The sequence below is a fragment of the Pelobates fuscus genome, chromosome 2 (assembly GCF_036172605.1).
Source record: "Pelobates fuscus isolate aPelFus1 chromosome 2, aPelFus1.pri, whole genome shotgun sequence".
Lineage (NCBI taxonomy): Eukaryota > Metazoa > Chordata > Amphibia > Anura > Pelobatidae > Pelobates > Pelobates fuscus.
In genome coordinates this window covers 378,369,180-378,393,138 of record NC_086318.1, presented here as the reverse complement: position 1 = coordinate 378,393,138, position 23,959 = coordinate 378,369,180, and the positions used below count along the sequence as shown (strand labels likewise).

Genomic DNA, 23,959 nt, shown 5'->3' with positions numbered 1-23,959 from the left:
CCAAAAAATGTTAATACAGAGGTGACCCTTAGCATAGTTATACCACTTTGAACTTTTCAATTTCTTACAATTCACGCTTTAGTAAATATCCTGGATGAATCCTGAGGCCTGAAGTGTCACACTGTCTCCAGGCCACTTTCTGGACAAGTGTATTACTGTTGTCACTGCCACACTACTCAGATTTTGCTGGATGGCGTCATTGACCTCAAGTACAATAAATTGTTGTCTTTCCGTACCTAAGCCATTTTTCTGTGTAGCCTGGTCCCATTATCCAACTTGTCTGATAACTAGTACTCTGACCCAGCTGACCATATCAGAGTAGTGTTTTTCTGGTGACCATGTCTCCCTGATCACATGATATTTCCCTTATTTTCCCTCTGCTGAGGCTTTGCTGGTCACAGGAGAAATATGGACTGTACTAAGGACAAAGGTCCTTAGTTCCAGTTTATAACTACTCTTGAATTGGGTGGAGAACTTCTGTTTGTGTGGTTAAATGGACACTATAGTCACCAGAACAACTACAGTTCATTGTAGTTGTTCTGGTGAGTATAGATAGTCTTGGCTGGCATTTTCATGCAAACACTGTCTTTTCAGTGAAAAGGCAGTGTTTACATTAATACCTAGGGTGGCCACTGGAGACGCTCCACGCTCTGCATGGAGATGCTGAACTTTCCTCATAGATATGCATTGATTCAATGCATCTCTATGAGGAGATGCTGATTGGCCTGGCCAGCGTTTGGCCCCGACCTACCCCGCCTCCTTGGTGATCCCCCTATGGATAAGCATTGGATTTGCTGAGATCATCAGTTCTGTTGATGTCAGCAAAAGAGGCAGATCAGGGACAGGACTTTAACCCTAAGCGCTCCAACACCTAAATGGTGTTTTTAACACTATAAGGTCAGGAATACATGTTTGTGTTCCTGACCCTATGGTGTTCCTTTAAACTTTTTTGTTCCAACCTGGAGAATAGCAAACTGCCCCGGATGCCCAACAATACCTTCTAATAATATGTCATCCTTCTCATTCTAGGTATCTGGTAAAGATGACGATTTGTCTGTATCAAAACTACAAGCACTGGAAAAGGAAATCATCTTACTTAAAGCCCTGCTAAAGGAGAAAGATGCTGCATTACTTATGTTAAATAAAGAAATTAAAAATAAGGTAGTATATGGAACAAACATTTTCAGAGAACTGTAATAGTGTACCAAAGTATGAAGACTAATACCAAATACCATAGTTACTTGAATCTAATGTGCCATCGAATCTAATGCACACCTCAATTTTTGAAACTTGGAAACTGAAAAATGTTTTTGCTGGCAAATGTAATGCGCATTTGTACAAGAAGCTACTACTATACAACATTATGCTTTATTATAATGTATTGTTATTTTTTGAGAATAGCTCCTTATAATGCAAATTGCTCCTCACTTGATGACCGAGTTCCATTCTTACGACAGTTGTTAAGCGAGGACCAGTGGTGTATCCTGGTTTTGTGCTGCCTTAGGCAGGACAAAACTCAGGCGTCCCCCTCCCCCGCCACCCCTTCCCCCGCCCCGCCTTCTAAATACACACACACACATTCACTGACAGATACGCATACACTAACAGACACACACACACACACTAACAGACACACACTAACAGACACACACACACTAACAGACACACACACTAACAGACACACACACTCACTAACAGACACACACACTCACTCACATTAACACTTTTTTTTTTAACTTTAACCCCCCCAGCCTCTTTGGGAATGCTGGGGGGGGGGGGGTCATCTTGCTCCCTGGTGGTCCAGTGGCTGCTGGGCGGTCGGGCGGCGCTGGCGGGCGGCTGGCGAGGGAGCACTTCCTCTGAGCGGTCTGCTCAGCTCCCTCGCGCGCCGCAGAGTGAGGCTGGGAGGCGGAGCCGGAATATGACGTCATATTCCGGCTCCCAGCCTCACTCTGCGGCGCGCGAGGGAGCTGAGCAGACAGCTCAGAGGAAGTGCACCCTCGCCAGCCGCCCGCCAGTGCCGCCCGACCGCCCAGCAGCCCGCCGGCATGTCTGTTAACCGCAAGGCTAACAAGACATTTGCCTTGGGCATTTGGGGGCGGCTTTTATTGCCGCCCGCCTGGAAAATGCCGCCCAAGGCAAATGCCTTGTTTGCCTCGCGGCTAAAACGTCCATGGCGAAGACTGCCCTCTTTCAGGGTGAAATTCACTGGCAAATTTTGCCTTTGAATTTACTGAAACTCAGACCCATTTTAGTTGAGTAAATACGGTAGATAATAACAATAGAATACTATCAAACAGATTATAAGCAAAACAGTTCTTACTGAAGGAAGTTAACTACTAGTCATCACTTTTTAAAGGGGATAAATAAAAATAACTGTATCACATTTATGTACCTAAGTATTTTCTAAATTTGTGATCCTTGTGACTTCTAAATATATAATCCTTTTAATAGCCCATCAGAGAGATACTATTTGGCACTTTCAGAAAAACAATTCTATGTATATGATCAAATCAGAGGGGAAATGGCTTAGATAGTGTCATGCCAGTGATGTATGCACCATGTGTCACAAAGCAGGGGCGGGCTGGGATGGGGGTCAGGGAGGCAATTGCCAACCTAAATCCAGGGCCGGTGCGTCCATTAGGCGGCACAGGCAGGCGCCTTACAGCGCACCGGCTCTGGGGGAGCACAGTGACGGATCCAGGAGGCAACGGGGCATTTGCTGATGCTCTCTCCTGCACGGCTGGTGCTATCCAATCGCCATCAGAGATCTCCCTCACCGGTCCACAAGCACTTGGCTGGTGGCCAGCATGGGAGGGAGAGGAGACCCGTGAGCTCTAGCTTGCAGCTCCGCCGGGTCTCCTCTCGCAAGCACGGAGCGTTGCTGCAGTTACCTTGGCAACGCTCTATTCTCACGAGAGTGAATTCTAGCCCATGAGCTGCAGGCTAGAGTTCACTCTTCACTAGAACCGACAGGAATTCTCCACTGGACCACCAGGGCTTTACAATCGATATAACCCCACCCTGGGCAAAGGTAAGAAGGGAGGGCGGATATAAAGAATATCTTTTAATAAAAAACAAACAAACAAATATTTGTTTTAATCAGCCCCCTCCGCCAACTACACACACACTGTGCCCACAGCCGCCCATACACACTGCTCCACTGCACCCCACCAGACAAACATACCAACTTCTAAAATTGTTTCACATTGAAATTTCATTTTAGTCCTTGTATTTTGTGTCCTGTAACTTTCAAAATAAGCTAAAATCCTACACATATTATGTAGTCTATAAATCAAGACACATAAATGAATTTATTTTGAATAACTTTTCGCAAGCTGGACATATTAGGCACACGCTATTATTGCCAAAACAGTGAAAATAATGTTTTCCCATTTTTTGGCATTTTCTTTTATAATTAATGAAAATGTATCTATGTATATGTGACTTCAAATTAAATACCTTTTTGTCCTCTAGAAAAACGGTATATAATATGTGTTGGTGCAAATTGCATTTGAACACAAACAGCAAAAAATTCAAAAATGGCTTGTGCCCTTAAAGGACCACTATAGTGCCAGGAAAACATACTCGTTTTCCTGGCACTATAGTGCCCTGAGGGTGCCCCCACCCTCAGGGACCCCCTCCCGCCGGGCTCTGGAGAGAGGAAGGGGTTAAAATCTTACCTTTCTCCAGCGCCGGGCGGGGAGCTTTCCTCCTCCTCTCCTCCGACGTCTTCGGCTGAATGCGCATGCGCGTCAGGAGCTGCGCGCGCATTCAGACGATCTCATAGGAAAGCATTTACAATGCTTTCCTATGGACGCTGGCGTCTTCTCACTGTGATTTTCACAGTGAGAAGCTTGCAAGCGCCTCTAGCGGCTGTCAATGAGACAGCCACTAGAGGTTCTGGAGGCTGGATTAACCCTCAGTATAAACATAGCAGTTTAAAAGGGTTAACCCTAGCTGGACCAGGCACCCAGACCACTTCATTAAGCTGAAGTGGTCTGGGTGCCTATAGTGGTCCTTTAAGGGTAAGACAAGCTTTTGAAACTGTGTCCTTAAGGGGTTAATGATTGTTCTTGTTTATAGATCACATTATGGTCTTATTGTTATGATGCTAATCCCTCTTTTAGTAACAGACTGTGGTGTCATTGTTAAAAGGATAGTTTCCTGACAGATTTGATGTAATAGTTAAAAACATAGTTTAAAGATGAGCTTGTGCTGTCATTATTAATTTGATAATGCCGGTTTTTCAACGCCAAGATGCACATCCAATCACACAGTTAACATATGGATATTGATTCTTTGCAGACATTGCAGTATGCCAAAGACATTGAAAGTGAAGTAAACGGACATAAAACAACAAGACAGAATCTGGAGACAGCCCGATCTTTAGTGGAAGAGAAGGAACAGCTTTTAAAAGAAAGTAAAATACAGTATGAGAAAGCGACTCAGGAGTTAACAAATCAGGTTGGTGCCATGTCCTCTGGGTACATTTGTTTGCAGGGAATAGCTAATGTGTGCCTTGTTGGTCATCCCCTGATTTACACCTTTAATCCTTAATGCTATGACAAAAATATAAATAAAAAGCAATCTAAAAGATATAAATACATTCTACAGAAGGATAGCAACCTAATTGTAGACCTGTGCAGTTTAAACCAGTATAATATGTTTATGTTAAGTCAAACACTGAATGTGAGTGAAAGGAAGAGAAACAAAAAAAAAGAAACCATATGCATAATAGGACAAGTTAAAGGGTCACCATAGTCACCAAAACAACTTTAGCTTAATGAAGCAGATTTTGTATATAGATCATGCCTTTGAAGTCTTACTCCTCAATTATCTGCAATTTAGGAGTTGTTAGGCTGCTGAAAATTCACCACAGGGTCTCATAAACCCTTACGCTGCCATGGACTTATGCACTAACACGTTTCTGCTTACTAACACGTTTCTGCTTTCCTTGTCTCTGTGTAAAATCAGCTCCTGGGAATACTCAATGAACACCAATCAGATGGATTATCAATAAGTATTTAAAGGTTTAATGCGTCGTGCATCGTATATATAAAATGGCATTAGTCTACTGCGCATGTGTACATGAAAACAAGGGACAATTGCTTACTTGAGAGTCTTATCTAAAAAGTTAAAGCAAAAGTAAAATTTAATGAGAAAGAAGAAGAAGCAGCTGCAGAAACTGCTGACACAAACATGAGTGAAAAATGTAGCTTTTAACCCCTGCAGACGTGGAAGGACCTAACTAGGGCAAAGTTTTTAACCCTTTATTTACTTTTATCTATGACAATTCCCCTCTTCTGGTGACCCCAGGTGAGAGTTCTAGGCAAGGTATATCCAGGTATACTAGTTATACCTGTGGGACTTTAATTAGATCTTCATCAAGGTTCCCTTGCCATCTCACACCAAAGGAGCCATCCAGGAAGACTTGTCCAGATATCTGTGGGTTATAGGATAATATGTGTTATTAAATCCATGTCTCATTTTGCAATACATCCATAGGATAAAACAGGTAAGAAGAAAGAAAAGACATATAACAACAATTATTGGGTGCAGTACTATGTTTAAGACTCCTTTAGCGGAGGAAGACCACCCTATAAAAATAGCATACCAGTGATGTCCTGTATCTACCATTATCATGTATTATAATCAGGCCTACTGACCATTTGGTCTTAAGCTATGCACTCAGTATTACTTTAGCTATGTAATAAGAAATATAGAATACGAAAGCAGGACATGAGACTGACACAATTTAACATAAAATATATAGCTCTGTATGTCTAGGGGAATATTCACTAAGCATTGCATAGGTAAAACAAATGAGTTTTTCTGTCCATGCAGCCCTAGCTGGCTATATGGGTGTGCGAGCTATGCGACATGCTTAATGCCCGGGGTTGCTGCTGCACACTGAGGGGGAAGCAGGAAGGAATCCCTGCTACCCCAACACCTAGACACTAGGGACTGCACTGCCTCCTCCCCCCCTCCAATCCACATAATGGAAAGAGGTAACTGTTTGTGACTCTGTATATGTGACAATGTATATGTGTGAGTATTACTGTCTGTCTGTAACTGTGTGCATGTGTGTGTGACTGTCTGTCGGTGACTTTGTGTGTGACTGTTTGCCTGTAACTGTGTGTGGCTGATTGCCTGTAAATGTGTGTGCGTGACTGTCTGTCTGTAAATGTGTGTTCGTGACTGTATGCCTGTGACTGTGTGTGACTGTCTGCCTGTAAATGTGTGTGTATGCCTGTGATTCTGTGTGTGACTGTCTGCCTGTAACTGTGTGTGTGACATCCTGTAACTGTGATTGTGTGTGTGACTGTCTGCTTTTAACTGAGTGTGGCTGCCTGTAACTGTGTAGCTGCCTGTAAGTGTGTGTGTGTGTGACTGTCTGCTTGGGACTGTGTGTAACTGTCTACTTGTAACTGTGTGTGTGACTGTCTGACTGTAACTGTGTGTGTGACTTTGTGCGAATGACTACGTGCCTGGAACTTTGTGCATATGGCTGTATTTAACAGTGTATGGGTATACCTACATGCATCTGACACAGCCATCATGAATAAAATTATGGTTTCATTTTCAATCAAATGTTAACTTGCTTTAGACTTTTTTACCTCCTGCTCTGTAAATTGAACTTTAATCACACACAAGATTGTCCTGTAAGGTGTAGCAAGTTATTAACAGAGCAGGAGATAAGAAAGTCTAGATTAAACAGACTGTAGGCAATAAAGGAAGTGTAAACATTGGATAACTTTTTACAGGAAGTGTTTAGGAAGGCTGTGCAACTTACATGCAGGGAGGTGTGACATTGGCTGCGTAAACAAAGTGATTTAACTCCTAAATGGCAGAGAATTGAACAGTAAGACTCCCAGGGCATGATCTATACACCAAACTGCTTCATTAAGCTAAAGTTGTTTTGTTGGCTATAGTGTCCCTTTAATGAGTTACTCCAAGCATCATAACAGCTACAGCTTGCTGTAGTCTTTATGATGTGAGAAGTACCCCAGCCTCCTTTCCCAATAATGGAGAAAAATTATTTGTTTGCCCTTTCACCTGAGTTTCCGCCGGGCGCTGTGGTTTCTTCCTGCTCTAGTGATGCTCATATGGCTTCTGCACGGGCCTTAATTATAATATTCAGTATTTGTTGACCCACAAAAGACCAAATAAATGTCCATAATTCCCAACGCAACTATTAAAAATAAAATAAATAAAAAAATACACAAATTTGCACACAAAAAAACAAACAAAAATGACAGACAGAAAAAATTTGAAACATGATGGGGCATTTTCCATTGTCTCCATTCATGTTCCATTTACTAATGAGAAATTTGTTTTTGTACACATGCCATTTATGTTACCCTAAGCTTTGTTGTAACATTGTAATTTACCAGGGGGATCTTTTGAATTTTGTTTTAATACAGTATGAAGAGAGAGTTACATCAGTAATGGAAGAGAGTCAACAGCAAGTATATATCAGGGATGAAAAAATTAGCAAACTAAAACATCAGATCTCCGAACTATTTAAAGAAAAATCATGGTACATTTAACACATGAATATGTTATATAATTTACATCCACAATTTCAGTTATTACATCAAGTACTTACACATTCTTCCAAAGATGTGCTTAATTGCATAGTGTAGTTATTTAATCATCTTTTCTTTGCCCTTTGGAACAATATCAAGTTACTAACAACATTTACTAACAGCTTTTCAACTACTGATTTTTGCTTTTAAACTAAAAGCACTAAAATATATAATCTGCACATAACATGGTTGTGAAACATAGCACTTGAATGGACTAAAGGGTTAATTTTAAAACTATATATTAATTGTACAATATCACTTGCTGTTATAACAAAAATCCTCTTACGGATGCACCATTTTCAGTAATGAGTCCCTGGCATTACATAATGAAACATGGGACTAGTAGGAGTACAATATAAAAATATTGATTGGCATTACATTCTACGATGGCAGCAGAACAGCTGACTAAAATTTTCTGGGGTCTGCCAAGCACGTCGGCAATTACAACATTTTTTAAAATGCTGCAGCCGGAATCAGTAGCTATTAAATATATGGTAGCATTCCAGCTGGGATTTAAACATTAAAATGAGACTGCAGATGACATATAATCTATAATATATAGAAACGTTTTCTTAGTACAGCTCATCAGAAAATAAAGGGAAATTATATATTTGTCACAAATGCATGAATCAAAATGATTAATGTTTTTTATATTTACGATTTTCGTGTAATGCATCTCTGTACATTTGTCAACTATAGTTTATTTAACTGCAGTTTGTGCCACTGGGCACTGACAGGCAAAAAGGTTCATTTCAAAACCTATAAAGCGTATAAGCTATTGTTATAAGCTATAAAAAGAGCACAACAGGGCACACCCAAACAAAAAGATGTATAGTTTAAAAACATAGTACGAGATGAAGAGAAAAACTACTGTCCAGTGGCCTGGTGCGAAGTTTAAAAATTAACTTTTAATATATCAAAAAGTAAAAAAGAGCTAGACTATATCTGGCTCTTAGTGGGTTAACACAAAATCAAACCAAACAATGTGGGGTAAGGGAGGGAAAAGGATAAAGGTAAAGGAAGGGGAATATACAGTCAGGTCCATAAATATTGGGACAACGACACAATTCTAATCTTTTTGGCTCTATACACCAACACAATGGGTTTGAAATGAAACAAACAAGATGCGCTTTAACTGCAGACGGTGTAGGAATTACAACAGTTTGGATATGTGCCTCCCACTTTTTAAGGGACACAGTGCTTCACAGTGCAGATGGACAATGACCCGAAGCATACTGCAAAAGCAACCAAAGAGTTTTTTTAAGGGAAAGAAGTGGAATGTTATGCAATGGCCAAGTCAATCACCTGACCTGAATCCGATTGAGCATGCATTTCACTTGATGAGGACAAAACTGAAGGGAAAATGCCCCAAGAACAAGCAGGAACTGAAGACAGTTGCAGTAGAGGCCTGGCAGAGCATCACCAGGGATGAAACCCAGAGTCTGGCGATGTCTATGCGTTCCAGACTTCAGGCTGTAATTGACCACAAAGGATTTGCAACCAAGTATTAAAAAGTGAAAGCTTGATTTATGACTGTTAATCTGTCCCATTACTTTTGGTCCCTTAAAAAGTGGGAGGCACATATACAAACTGTTGTAATTCCTACACCGTTCACCTGATTTGGATGTAAATACCCTCAAATTAAAGCTGAAAGTCTGCAGTTAAAGCACATCTTGTTCATTTCATTTCAAATCCATTTTGGTGGTGTATAGAGCCAAAAAGATTAGAATTGTGTCGATGTCCCAATATTTATACACCTGACTGTATACAAAAGGTCAGCTGGCAGTTATCCCCGAAGTGATAGTGTGTGCAAACAATTGCCAAACTGCTAATGATATTGCAGATATGCGTGAAATAACAGCTAGGCAAGGTAGAAAATACAATATACCGTATTTATCGGCGTATAACACGCACTTTTTCTCCCTGAAAATAGGGAGAAAATCATGGGTGCGTGTTATACGCCGATATCCTACATTTACTTACCTGTCTTGAAGCGTGGGCCGGCTTCACAGCGCGCACCGCGGAACTGGAACTTAAATTTCAGGTTCCGGTTTCCAGGGGGACTGAAAGGAAGTGTGCACACTATTGTGTGCACACTTCCTTTCAGTCCCGCCGGTACTGGAACTTAAATTTCAGGTTCCGGTTTCCGGCGGGACTGAAAGGAAGTGTGCACACTATTGTGTGCACACTTCCTTTCAGTCCCGCCGGAAACCGGAACCTGAAATTTAAGTTCCAGTTCCGCGGTGCGCGCTGTGAAGCCGGCCCACGCTTCAAGACAGGTAAGTAAATATGGGACAGAGGGAAAGTGCACTAGGGGACACTATGGGAGGGGGGGGGGGACACACTATGGGGGGTGGAGAATACTATGGGGGGGAGAATACTATGGGAGGGGGGAGAGAATATTATGGGGGGGAATACTATGGGAGGGGGAAGAGAATACTATGGGAGGGGGGAGAGAATACTATGGGAGGGGGGGAGATTACTATGGAAAGGGGGGGGAACACTATGGAATGAGGGGGGGGAATACTATGGGAGAGGTGGAAATTTCCTGGAATTTCCTTCTGGAAATGAGGTGCGTGTTATACGCCGGGGCGTGTTATACGCCGATAAATACGGTAACTGTTTCCCTGCAAAAACTGTAAAGTATTAGAAACACAGTATCATATTAAGCCACTAGTAGCTGAGAGCCTAAAATAAGAGCCTAAAATAACAATGGAATGAAAGAGTGGAGATGTAGGGAAATAGCTAGATGACCCTAGCTGCTGAGAATGTGTGCATAAAACAGAGCTAGTAAACCAGAGAACTCTGGAACTACAACTCTGTAAAACAAACGTATTTAGAGATAACCAAACACACATTACTAGTATTGCCTCTGAGAAAATCACCAGCAATAAGCTAGTACAGATCGTAGAAACTATATTTGCCTTCACGGTCAGCTATCATCTGAAATGTGATTTCGTGGGCACCTGGCTGTCGTCTCAACTGCGCCTTCAAGGGCATCTGCATGGAATATCTAAGCTGCTGAACTAGCTATGGATACAGAAGTAAAATATATAGTATCCGGTAGTTAGAATAGTCATGGAAGTATGCCGAGGTATAGATGACCTAAGGGATACATTTCTAATCTACCCGGACAGCTAAACCTAAGTAGCAGGACTGCAGAAATTCTATGAGTGTAGAGAATTCGTAAGGCTTGTTAGTCTGGTTGTGGATGACTGCAGGTATCTAGCTACAGTTAGGAGCCCCTAAGAGAAGGGATATAGCTCACAGCATCGACTGCTGTCCATATAGTGCGTAGCAGGAGAGCTGTGCACTGGAGGTGACATCAAACATTTCGAGAGACTAAATGCAGAAACCCAAGACCCACAGGGGACAGCTCAGCTAATGTGATGTCATCAACTGTCATGACTGGGATGTGATGTCACAATAGTGCATGTCAATATTACATCCTTGTTTCTATCATTTAGATACAAAAAAGTTTCAGTAATTTCAGTAATATATTGTGCATAAATACTGTAAGTTATTATGGGTATTGGATTTTACTGCATGGACATTTATTCAATAAAGAAGATATTCCACATATCCATAATACCAGTCATTTGCAATTGCAAAAGCATTGAATAGATTCAGGCACATTACATTTGTCTGCAATACTGATCAAACGGAATATTGTCTTGTTAGATGATAGATATTTAGAAATGCTTTTCACCACATTGTCCATCAGGGAACATCAGCAGCAGATCGAGGACTGTCAGAAGGAAGTAGCTCAATTAACAGAAGAAATTCAACTTCTTCGATTACAGTTGAAAAAACAGAGCACATCTAAAAAGGTAAGATTACACAGGCATTCTAAAAACTTCCACCTGATCCCAACCACTTTTATGCAGGGTGGAATTGTATTTTCCAATTGAATATCTCTTATGTTAAAATCCACTGACTGAGATTTATTGGCCACTGACTGTTGTTTCAGATGAACATGGTGGACACAAATATCAAATTAGTCATATTACCCATTACTGACTAGAGTTTCTGGTATAGCCAGGGCAGGATTAACATAAGGGCTGATGAAGCTGCATTGAATAGGCCCATTTAAAAAAAAATGTAAAAAGTGTTTTTTTTTTGTTTTGTTTTTTACACACTACTCTAAGGTTTGCCACCTGACTGGTATTTTGAGGCTGCTACCGGCAATACAAATGCAAATATTTTTCTCAGTATAAACGGAGATTACTCTGCAATACCAGCACCAGCCAGTATGGGTCACTGTGTATGGAGAGAGGCAGGCATAGGAAGTTACCTACCTCTCTCTACTCTACTCACTGATCCGCGGGGGAGCAGCTACACAGCACAGAGAGTCCAGACAGCTGAGACACATTGGGGCATTGTGAGACATAGGGAGACACATTGGGACATGCAGACACTAGGGACACAGTATCTCCATGTCTCCCAGCCAGTGTCCCTAGTGTCTCAGTGTCCCCATGGCCCCCAGTGTCCCCTACTCTCACAGTGTCCCCATGTCTCCCAGTGTCTCCATGTCTCCCAGTGTCCCCAAATGTCTGTGTCCCCATGTCTCCCAGCGTCCACATGTCTCCCAGCCTGTGTCCCTAGTGTCTCAGTGTCCCCGTGTCTCCCAGTGTCCCTATGTCTCCCAGCGTCCACATGTCTCCCAGCCTGTGTCCTTAGTGTCTCAGTGTCCCCATGTCTCCCAGTGTCCCTATGTCTGCCAGCCAGTGTCCCTAGTGTCTCAGTGTCCACATGTCTCCCAGTGTCTGTGTCCCCGTGTCTTTAGTGTCCCCATGTCTCTCAGTGTCCCCATTTCTCCAAGTGCCCCCAGGTCTCCCAGTGTCTCCATGTGTCTGTGTCCCCATGCCTCCGAGCCAGTGTCTCAAGTGTCTCAGTGTCCCCATGTCTCCCAGTGTCCCCTAGTCTCCCAGTGTCTATGTTCCCATGGCTCTTAGTGTCTGTGTCCCCATGTCTCTGTGTCCCTAGTGTCTGTGACCTAATTTCTCCCAGCGTTCCCAAATGTCTCAGTGTCCCCATGTCTCCCAGTGTCCCCATGTCTGTATCCACAAGTGCCCTATGTCTCCCAGTGTCCCCAAGTGTCTCAGTGCCCCCATGTCTCCCAGTGTCACTGAGTCTCTCAGTGTCCACATGTCTCACTTTGTCCCCATGTCTCTCAGTGTCCCCTAGTATCCTAGTGACATGGGACACTGGGAGAAATGGGGACACAGACACTGGGAGACTAGGGGACTGGGCAACATGGGGACACTGACACTATGATACATAGGGACACTGACGCCAGGCTTGCCTTCCAATTCTTTGGACAGACATTTCCCCTTTTTGGGCATGTTCGCCCCTTTTGGCAGTTCTGGTCACGTGATTCGCGTCAATGGCCCACCCTTTTACCCCACCCATTGACTTCCTGCTTCACTGGACACTGCTGTTAGGGGGTATGAATTTACTTGAAAGATGAAAACATAAATTAGAGAGAGATTAGCATAGAGTATGTTTTTTCTTATAGCTGCGTCCTTTGAGTTTCCCTCCAACACCAACTCCATAAGATACATGAGACGCTTGAGAGGTATGATTGTTTTAGTGTTTTTGGTTGATACATTCTGTAATTAGGCCCTATCATAATTGTCAGCATAATTGTCAGCACCAGGCCCACTGGGCTCTTAATCTGGCCCTGGGTACAGCCCTCATTCCGATCTTATCTTGTGAGTGTGTTTCCTGTCCTATGAATTTTATGCCCATCCTAGTATATAAACATGCTGCACTATTATATTGGTAATTAAATTTTTATGTGTTCTGCAATACTGGAATATTGGACATCATGAAAAATAACTGTACTTTTGGAGATTTTCACTGACTTGCATACTAATATTTTGTTTGTATTATTGTTAAAACACATCCAATAAGGAAATGGTTATTGTATTTTTTTTAGTTTCACACAGATGGCATAGCTTGCTTTAGTCTGTTACTGTCCGCTAGATGGTGCGTAAGAGAGATAAATAGCTCCTATGAGTTTTTTGTTATTAATTAGTAAAAAACTGTCTACTCAGGAATATACACGGACGGAGTCTAATTAGTGGGTGCGATCTCATAGTAAGGAGTTCTTCTGCCAGTTCACTCAAGATCTTTCCTCTTGTTTCGTCTTCCTATAGCATACACAGCTGTAAGCAATGGAAATGCCCTACTTTCTGCCATCTGTTAGTTTCTAATTCTCCATACACTAGGTAAAGCTAGTGAAGCAGGGTCTCAAGCAGCATAATCACTATTGGCACCAGAATGAGTGCAAACTGGGCTCGTTTACATTGGAAGGGGTGCTTAATGCTATAGACTTTTAAAACGCTCAATTTCTGCCTCATTACTCTACATTCCACCCCATGCCTACATTGTATGCACAGCGCTAAGGAAGTACATTAAAGGGACACTTTAGTCACCAGAACAACTACAGCTTAATGTAGTTGTTCTGGAGAGTATAATAGTTCCCTTCAGGCATTTTCATGCAAACACTGCATTTTTTAGAGAAGGTGCTTCCTGTGGCAGTGTGGCCGTTTAGTGTCTCCATGCTCTGCATGGAGATGCTGAATTTTCCTCATAGAGATGCATTGATTCAATGCTTCTTTATTAGGGGGTGCTGATTGGACAAAAACAGTGTTAGGCCCCATGCCCATCCAGCCTCCTTGCTGATTTCAGCCAATCCAATGCTTTCTCTTTTTAGGGCAGAATCCATCATATCAAACCTTATAAATGGACAATAAATCTCCTTGAAAAAGTCTTCGGTCATAGCACTACTGCAAATAATTCTTAAAGGCAATAAATACTGATTAGATGTAACTTGGGGAAAATCATTAACCTTTTTAACATTGAAAAACAAAATTAACAAATAAAACATGACAATTGTTGAGTTACACTTTGTTGGGATGAAGTTCATTAACACCTGGCCACTTTCTTGCAAAGCAAGGCAAAACATATATAACATAGCTCACTGAACCTTTAAACTAAAATATATTTGTGAAATTTTGATTTTAGTGAATAAATATATTTATAAAAAATGTATTTAAAAAAATATATACATTATTTAAAAAAAAAAAAAAGTTCTACCACTGCTATCAACTACTGTGATCGTGTAGCTAAAACTAATTTTATTTGTATCAGAAGATGTAAATTCCATTTTGCACTTTTAGGAATGTGAGCAATGCAAATCCTTACTATCAGTCCTGGAGGACAGAAACCTTAAGCTTAAACTGAAGAATAGGACTATAGAGGAGCTGCACTCTATATGCCAAAGATTTGAAAAACAACTCAAGGAACAAGTATGTAATTTTTAATATTTTTTTTATATATGTTCTCCTTTTAAGGCGTATCACTAGGGAGGGCCTTAGAGGTGTACAACTTGTGCAATTGCACAGGGCACAAACTCCAAGCAGGTGCCACTGCCACGTCACATTGAATGCAGCAGCAAGAGATTCAGCTGTCATAGTCTAATAGCCGATATTCCACCCCCGTGCAATGTGTTATGATTTAATACAGCAACTTTTTAGGTTATAAACTAGTAAAATACAAGAAAATGATGAAATACAAAGGATATTGGTGTGTCACACATTGATGAGTAGTTGAGCAAGAACAGGGAACCTTGTTCCTTTAGCTGCTGTGTGCCACATTTCCTTTAATTCCAAGAACAACATCTAGAGGGCCACGGTTGGACTATCCTGGGTCGATGGTGTAGGATCAAGCTGCTTTCATTGAATAATTAATTTATTCTACTAAGCATGTCAGGTATTCTAGATGTGTTGGTCTATGCCAGGGATAGGCAACCTTCGGCTCTCCAGATGTTGTGGACTACATCCCCCATAATGCTCTTACACACATAATGCTGGCAAAGCATCATGGGAGGTGTAGTCTGAAACATCTGGAGAGCCGATGGTTGTCTATCCCTGGTCTATGCCGATATAAATATGTATACCTATCTAATAGTAAGCAGCAATCTGCAAGGGCCAAGTAAGGACATGGAGTATAAATGGTCTTTTGAAAATTAATTTTCAATCTTTTTCTTTCCAAATTTATATAATGCATAGGAGACATCCCTGAGCTGGATCCAGTAATATATTTAGATTTTAGGTTGTGCTAGGCCCTAAAAATTTGATACCCTATAATTAACTGCACTACCTATCACACTCACATATACAAAATCAGCCGTTCTCAGCCACATATACCTGACAAGACACTTACAGGAACACTATCTAGTTAGAAATATAAATTAGTATTCCTAACGCTATAGTGCCCTGGTAGCTGTTTAAGTCCCTGGCCCACACCTATGGGAGTAAAAAAAATGTTTACTTACCTTTTCCAACTTACTTCACCATTCTCCGCACTGCTGTCCTGCCTCAATGATCTTAGCTAATCCAAAGCTTTCCCATAGAAAAAGTATTAAGAGTCTAGCGACAATATTCACTTGCAATGATAAAACTGTGAGGGAGTGGTCTGTGTGTCTATAGTGTCCCTTTAACTAGCTAATCACACAGCAAATTAGCCCTATACATATATACAGAAACTGCCCGACACAAAAACATGGCATACATGCTTACATAAACAAATCGTCAAAAGCACTGCATGCCTATATACAAAAATTATTAAACGCATATTTACCAATATGCATAATTAGCCAATCACACAACCCTTGCCAAACTGTGTTAGAAAGACTCAGGAGTGTGGGCACATGATTAACTACTCTCACACTGCATTTGGAGTCCTGGGGCAATACTAATATGGCTAGCTTGGCCCAATAGAGGTACGCAAAAAATCCAGCTCAGAGCCATAAGATCAGCAGCTAAGGCTGGGCTGATTAATCTTCATTGGTGTACTTCACTTATTAGAAAGGAGCAGCGGACACCCAGGCACCCAGCGCATTTCTCGCTTGATAGCAAATGAGCAAGGGCAAGTTGGAAGTGGCGGGACTGGGACCAAATTACACATAAGGCTTCTGTGTGCCATCTTGCTTCCAAGGCCAGCTTCTGTTTTTTATCCCTACTTTTGCACCTTGTCCCATTTTTACAGCTTCCGCTTACCCTTGGGAAAAGGTCACCACAGAAGGTGAAATAAATGAGAAAACAGATTAAAGGGTTCCATTCCACCTCCCTACATCTGTGTGCGAGCTGTGAGTGTATAATTGTGTACCTGTACGTCTGACTGTATGACTGTGCACATGTATGTCTGTAATATTATTTGCATAACTTAGTGAAAAAAGCCAGGACATATGCACGAGAAACAGCAATCAATGTTTGTCCTTTTAGTTTGACACTGATTTCGATTCTATAGATATTTATATTGAGAGGTGGTTACGTTAACACCAGCATATCGATTCTGACAAAAAAAATTAAAGTAAAATTGGTTTGTTTTGTCTTTAGGAAAAGCTACAGGGTTTGCTTTTGACAAAAAAGCAAAGTAAGACATGATCCATGCATTCATCGGTCTACACAGAAATGATCCTCAATCTGTGTAATTTCCACTGAAAATCGAAACACCTTATTCACAAAGTAATCAATGAATGCATGATCGCAATGAATCTTCATCACTTTGCATGTGTTGGCATTACTGAAAAAAAGCTTTCCTTTAATGAAGAAACAGCCAAATGAAATATCAGAGGTTGTCCATCTATCCCCAACGGGTACTTATATTATTTAGGGTATACATGAGACTTCCGATTACTGTGTTTTTTTTATATAATTTGGAAATGTTGTTATAATTGGAATGATTATTCCTACCCGGATTTGTTAGATTTGAAAAGGTTAACTTCTAAAGCTTATATATTTATTGTGTTTTCACTCAATTTTAATTATAGCATTTCTATTGTGTTGACATATACTTCTTCGTGTTTGGTTTTCATGGTATGATTAAGCCACATGCTGCTTAAGCATGACATATTCAGCAAATATATTTCAATGGATGTTTCCATATTTTTTAACATTGTACGTTTGATTTCACACTTTTTTTTTTTTAAAGGGACACTTCATGTTTTATATTGGGGTGGCCATAAAGCCTGGAAAAGCATGGATAGATGTAGTGCTGGTATGAGATCTTTTGGCCACTCCAGTATTATATAAATATGTCTCAAAAATATGCAAAATCATAATTAAAAAATAATGCATAATAAAGATATTAACCAACCTCTGTCTAGACCAGGAAGCTCCCTCCACATAACCATGAAACCCTACACAACATTGTGAGTAATACAAAGGTTTCGGGTAGATGTAGTTCGGTTGTAAACTTTGTACTATATAATTAACAGCTGCACTACAACAACCAAAAACTCAACAGGGTTATTCACAAAACTCTAAAATTTGAGCAAATTAAACTCAAATGGCCCACGGCAAAATTGAGGCTACAATTGCAAAATGTATCCATCTATCTGTTATAGGCTAGCCTCAATTTAGCATTTCAGATTTAATCTAGTAAAATCAGAGGTAAGTGAATAAGCATGTAGGCTGCATTCTCTATCTCATGTCTTGAAGAAATATGTACCTCAAATAACATATGGTTGTATTTATATTTTAATTTTGATGTTTGATTATTAAATAAATTATATATTCTGCTCAACTAAATATATATATTTTTAATTATATTGGTAATTCTGTCTATAACTAGATTATAAATTGTAGGCTATCTGCCAGATGTCCAAAAAAAGGCTGTAATATTTAAAGGAACACTTCACACACACTCCTAATTCCACAGGTCACTGCTGACACCATAACCAGTTATAGTGCTTGGAGTGTTCCTATAAATATTATGAAAACACATGTAAAATGATACATTTTCCCTTCACCCAGTACAAAATAAAACATATATGAAATAAATTAGACAAAAGTACTTCCTAATAGAGAACTCTAACAAGGAGTACAAAAAGGGGCTTTAGGGGTGGCAAAGAGGGCATAACCCTACACATAATAAAAATTAAAGAAAAAATGGGGAGAAATCACCTCGTACAAAGACGAGGGGATCCTCCTCAGAGCACCACCCCTAAAAAACGTATAGGCAGTGACTGGTAGCCAATTTACTTGTCAGTACCTAGTTTTTTGGTTTTTATCTCCATTATTTAGTAATTAAGTGTATTTTGGATTTTCAGTAAAGTTTATTATTTTTATTTATTGTTTTTGTAAGCCTTTATACGTTTTTTAGGGGTGGTGCTCTGAGGAGGATCCCCTGTCTTTGTACGAGGTGATTTCTCCCCATTTTTTTCTTTCATTTATATATGAAATAAAACATATATTTATTAGGAAAACAACCTATATAACACAAGGTTAAAAATGAAAAAGAACGAATGGAGGGATAAGCTTACCTGTATTTTTATATGGATACGTGTAACTTCCAAATACATATGGAACATAAAAAGAAAGAAAAACATATATAATGTAAACAGAACACTAAAAAAATCTGTCATAAAAATTAAATAAATAAAAATATGATATTTTTTGATAAGAGAAGGCTGAGCCGTTAGGCGAAGCCTGTGGTTGTGGGAGGAGTTATCTTGCCTATAAATACACAAACCTACCCTTCCTCTAGGCTGAGACTACCTGGTTCAGTACAGAACCATCTACTTCCGGTTCAAAGGTCATCAACCTGAACTGCCTAAACTCCAAACAGGCTGGTCTTGGTCTTGTGCGGCCCACGCAAGTATTAATTTTACCTCACTCTAGTAAAAAAAAAAAAAAAAAACACCGCCTTCTTCAAAGCTCATGGGGCACTGCAGCGTCTGTCCCAGCCGTGGCTTTTTCTGTTGCTGTTTGTGCATTTATTACAACAAAACCATAAATTTAAAATCGAAAAAAGGGGAGTGTATACCGCGCCTAGAGGTATTCGTATAAACAATTATAAAAAATTATACATACATATAGTCGATGGAGATTTTGACAATAGATGGTCACCTCAAAATAAAAATAAAAAGCAAAACATAATAGTGCAATACAGTAAATAAACAAAAAAGGGTCAGATAAAGCTATACACAGTCCACTCACATGGGGGTGAGCTATAACAGAGCTCAGCTGTGATGCGCCTGGACGGTATAATCCCCGTCTCGGGATATATGGTGGTATAACTTCAGGGATTTTCCAAGGTGCAGTGGTGCGTAGATCATAAAATCCAAAGATAAAAATATGGCAGCATATGGTGAAGTAAGTACTGGTGAAGTGGTAACAAGTATAAAAAGTATTGTACTTACAATTTCTAGAGCATGTAACCTGCTCTAGTTTGGACAGCCTAGGTGGTATAATCCCCACCAAGGATATGCAGGATCCAGGGAGTAGAAGGTGATAATAATAACGATATATATAAAGTATAATAAAAGAAGTACTTTAATATATAAAACAAACAAGTATAATAACAAGTATAAAAGTCCACTTTACGCGTTTCGCCTCACAGGGCTTCTTCAGAAGTGTGGAGCATCTCCTTCATGGATCCGTTTTTATATGGCTGTCAATTTGGGAAAAGTTAGTTGGTGGTGTAGTGGTTTCTAGTTCCGGGTTATCTGTCCTGGAACGCTCATTTTTGTTTCCGGGTTGTGCCTATGGAACGCAGGTGTCGCCGGAGTGATGACGCGGCTCTCGCGTCAAACCGGAAGTGACGCGGTAGATGCGTCATTCCGGAATATTGGCCAGAATGATCGTGACGCTCAAGTGGAACGCACGCAACGTCCGAAAACAGCGTGCGTTGCGTTCCAGAGCGTCTATGTGCAAATAACTGCAATAGAAAAGATAAATATGGGCACAGTAGTCTGGGTATTTAACCGCCATATTGGTTATGGGCATTTACATATAAACAATTGTAACATTAGTAACACAATAAAAACAATATAAAGGTGGGGTACTTTTAGCCTCAGGGGTAATTTGGTATACATATACAAATCAATATATAATGTAGCAAAAGGTATGAAGAGCTACAATTGATAGTAATAGATGCAATAAAAACGTAAAGATATAAATATTCTGCATGAGGCACAGAAAAAGATATATTGTATAAATAAATAAAAATATATTTTCATACAGTAAATTTCATATATAGCATAACTTAGAGGTCAGAGTACTCCTGTATTATATTATTACAAGTAGGGGTATATATATATAAAACCAAAAACATGCAGAGCAAGTGGGTATCTAGAGGGGTGTTGATAAGTGTAAAAAAGATCGAATGAAATGAAGAAAATCTTAAAAAATGAGAAATTAAAAAAATTTCATAATATTGATAAAAAACTGGATAAAATAAGCAGCTGGATAAAATAAGCAGCTCTGTGGGCAGATAAAAAAAACCAAAAAGAGCTAATAAGAAAGAGTTAATAAAAATATATAATCATAAAAAGTTATAAAGATCAAAATCTGCATTCAGCCCTTTAGGGTGTAGGGTGTCGAGCTGGTATACCCACTTCATTTCTATCTGGCCGATCTTTTTGACAATATCCCCTCCCCTCCAATGTTTTTTGACTACAGCTATACCAGTAAAAGAAAGGTGCTTGGGGTCGTTGTTATGTAAGCAGAAATGTGTGGGTACAGAGTGGGTTGTTAAACCCTTTTCAACATTTCTACAATGCTCTGCTATTCTTATTTTCAGGGGTCTAATAGTTCTGCCCACATACTGGAGGCCGCACGGGCACTCCAGTAGGTAAATGACATTTTTACTGTTGCATGTAATGACGTCCTTTATATTATATTTCTTGCCTGTATGGTTAGATTTAAATTCTGTCACCATTCTTTTTGTTTTTCTAGTTTTCTTGCACGCTATGCAACAATTGCATTTGTAAAAACCTTTCTTGTCCATAAAATTATTGGTTTTATTTGGACTATTCTTTGTAAAATTCTTAGTTAAATGCATCTTTAAATTTGGAGCACCTCTAAAAACTATTTTCGGTTTGTCTGGGATTATTTTTCCCAGAATTTCATCTTCTTTTAGTAAGTGCCAGTGCTTGGTTAAAATTTTTTTCAGTTGTTTGTTTTTGTTATTGTAATCTAAAACAATTGGTAGGGTAAAATCTGGATTTCCCTGGTTTGGCAGGGGTTTTAATTTATGTATTAGCTGGTTTCTATCTATTGCAGCTGTATTCTTGATAGTTAGGTCTATATTTTTTGCATCGTATCCCTTTTGTGTAAAACTTTCTTTTAGTGTGTTTGCTTGCTCCAGAAAAGTTGGTGTCTCTGAGCAATTTCTTTTGAGTCTCATAATTTGGCTTTTGGGGATGCTATCCAACCATATCTTGTTGTGGCAGCTGTCTGTACTTATGTAATTGTTCACATTTACGTCTTTAAAATGAGTTTTTGTGTGTATTTTATTATTCTTAATGTAAATATTTAAGTCTAAAAAAGTAACCTTCGAATTGCTAAAATCTGCAGTTAAAATAATACCATCTTCATTCCTATTTAAAAACGAAATAAAATCTTTGGCTGAGCTCTCAGATCCCTTCCAGATAAAAAACAGATCATCTATGTACCGGGAGTAGGATATCAGGCATTCCACCCAGTCATGCCCCCTCCAAACGGACTGGTCTTCCCACTCCGCCATATAGAGGTTGGCATAACTGGGTGCAAACCTGGTACCCATAGCTGTTCCCGTATTTTGCAAATAAAAACCGTCTTTGAACCAGAAGTAGTTGTGTTTTAAAATCAAGTCTATGCCTTCTATTAAAAATTCTGTATGTTCTTGGGGCATGGATTCATCCCTTTCCAGAATAGATCTAATAGCTTTACAACCTCTGTCATGTTTTATAATAGTATACAGAGATTGTACATCACAGGTGATCATAGTGTAATCTGTCTCCCAGGTGACATTTTCCAATTTTTTTAAAAGGTCTATTGTATCTTTTAAATACGATTTGGTTTGTTTTACATACGGTTGTAACATAATGTCAATGTATTCGGAAAGGTTTGAAAGGGGTGATCCTATGCCGGATACAATGGGACGGCCAGGAGGGTTATTCAAGTTTTTGTGGATCTTTGGCAGGAAGTATATAACCGGAATCTTAGGAAATGGATTGTTAATATAGTGGTACTCTTTGTCACTTAGGATCCCCATATCTTTACCTTTTTTTAGAAATACATTAAGTTTATTCTTTATGTCTGTTGTGGGGTCACTATTTAATTTAGCGTATGTGTTACAGTCATTTAGTTGTCGTAAAGCTTCTGTTTCATATTTATCTTTTGATTGGATTACAAGACCTCCGCCTTTATCGGCGGGTTTGATTACAATGGAAGTATCATTATATAGATCTTTTAGAACTTTCATTTCTCTTCTGTTTAGATTTGATGTGTTATTTTTGTGTTTGGTATCTAGGGTTTTTATTTCTTTGCATACCTTTTTTTCAAATATATCAAGAGCACTAGATTTAAAATATGCGGGGTAAAATGTGGATTTGTTCTTAAGTTCACTGCATCTGTATTCTTTGAGGTTTGTAATATTTGTGTTAGTTGGTTGGTGATCATTAGATTTATTAAGATAAAAACGTTTTAAAGTGGCATTTCTAACAAACTTGTTTACATCTATATATGTAAGAAATGAGCTAAAATCTCGGGTTGGGGCAAACTTGAGGCCTCTTTTTAAAATATTAATCTCTGTGGTATTTAATATTTTATCAGACAGGTTGAAAATGCCTGTAGGGGGTGATGGTGGTTTTGGGTTTAAAAGCTTTCTAATCTTCCTTTTTTGTTGTCTTTTTCCTGACCTCCTTCCTCTAAGTCTCTCTTGCGGTTTTTTATAGGAGAGATGCTGAGGCGATGGGTTTGTCTCTCTCGGTTGGATGCAATCTCTAAAAAAGAAGTTTCGTCAAACTGTTCACAAAAGGATAAAGCATGATATCTGTTGTTTCTAGTTAAGTCATGTGGGGATAGTTGTTTTGTCTCTTCTTGTCTTTTATAGAATTTTTTTGGGTTTTCCCAAGAGTGTTTAGTAGTGCGCTGAGGTTTCGGAGAGTCTGGTATATAAGTGTACCTATGTGTTTTAGGTCTCACTATGAGAGGAGAATCAAGAGCGTCGTGGTGTGTGGTATATTTGTGTTTGGCTTGGTCTCCAGTTTTTTCTAAGGGGTGGATGGGTTTGGTGTCATATGTTTTATAAGTGTTTTGGTGATATTTGGTGTGAGTTTTATCATATCTCGTGTTATATCTTCCAGGAGATTTAATTGGTGATCTATGCCTGTAATTGTGAGAGTCTGTCCAAACTAGAGCAGGTTACATGCTCTAGAAATTGTAAGTACAATACTTTTTATACTTGTTACCACTTCACCAGTACTTACTTCACCATATGCTGCCATATTTTTATCTTTGGATTTTATGATCTACGCACCACTGCACCTTGGAAAATCCCTGAAGTTATACCACCATATATCCCGAGAC

The 23,959-nt window shown here is 39.6% G+C and overlaps 1 protein-coding gene across 2 annotated transcripts in view; it reads left to right on the top strand.

The window, feature by feature from the left end:
- Nucleotides 1-17,955, top strand: part of LOC134585929 (uncharacterized) — a 39,694-nt gene extending 21,739 nt beyond the window's left edge. Inside the window, exons 2-7 of one of the 2 annotated variants that reach the window (XM_063441408.1) lie at nt 1,030-1,161; nt 4,309-4,467; nt 7,428-7,543; nt 11,317-11,422; nt 14,780-14,908; nt 17,000-17,955. In XM_063441408.1, the coding sequence (XP_063297478.1) occupies nt 1,030-1,161; nt 4,309-4,467; nt 7,428-7,543; nt 11,317-11,422; nt 14,780-14,908; nt 17,000-17,047 (690 nt within the window). In that variant the 3' untranslated portion in view covers nt 17,048-17,955. The remainder of the gene's footprint in view (nt 1-1,029; nt 1,162-4,308; nt 4,468-7,427; nt 7,544-11,316; nt 11,423-14,779; nt 14,909-16,999) is intronic. The other variant, XM_063441409.1, reaches the window with a different exon arrangement.
- The last annotated feature ends 6,004 nt before the right edge of the window (nt 17,956-23,959 follow it).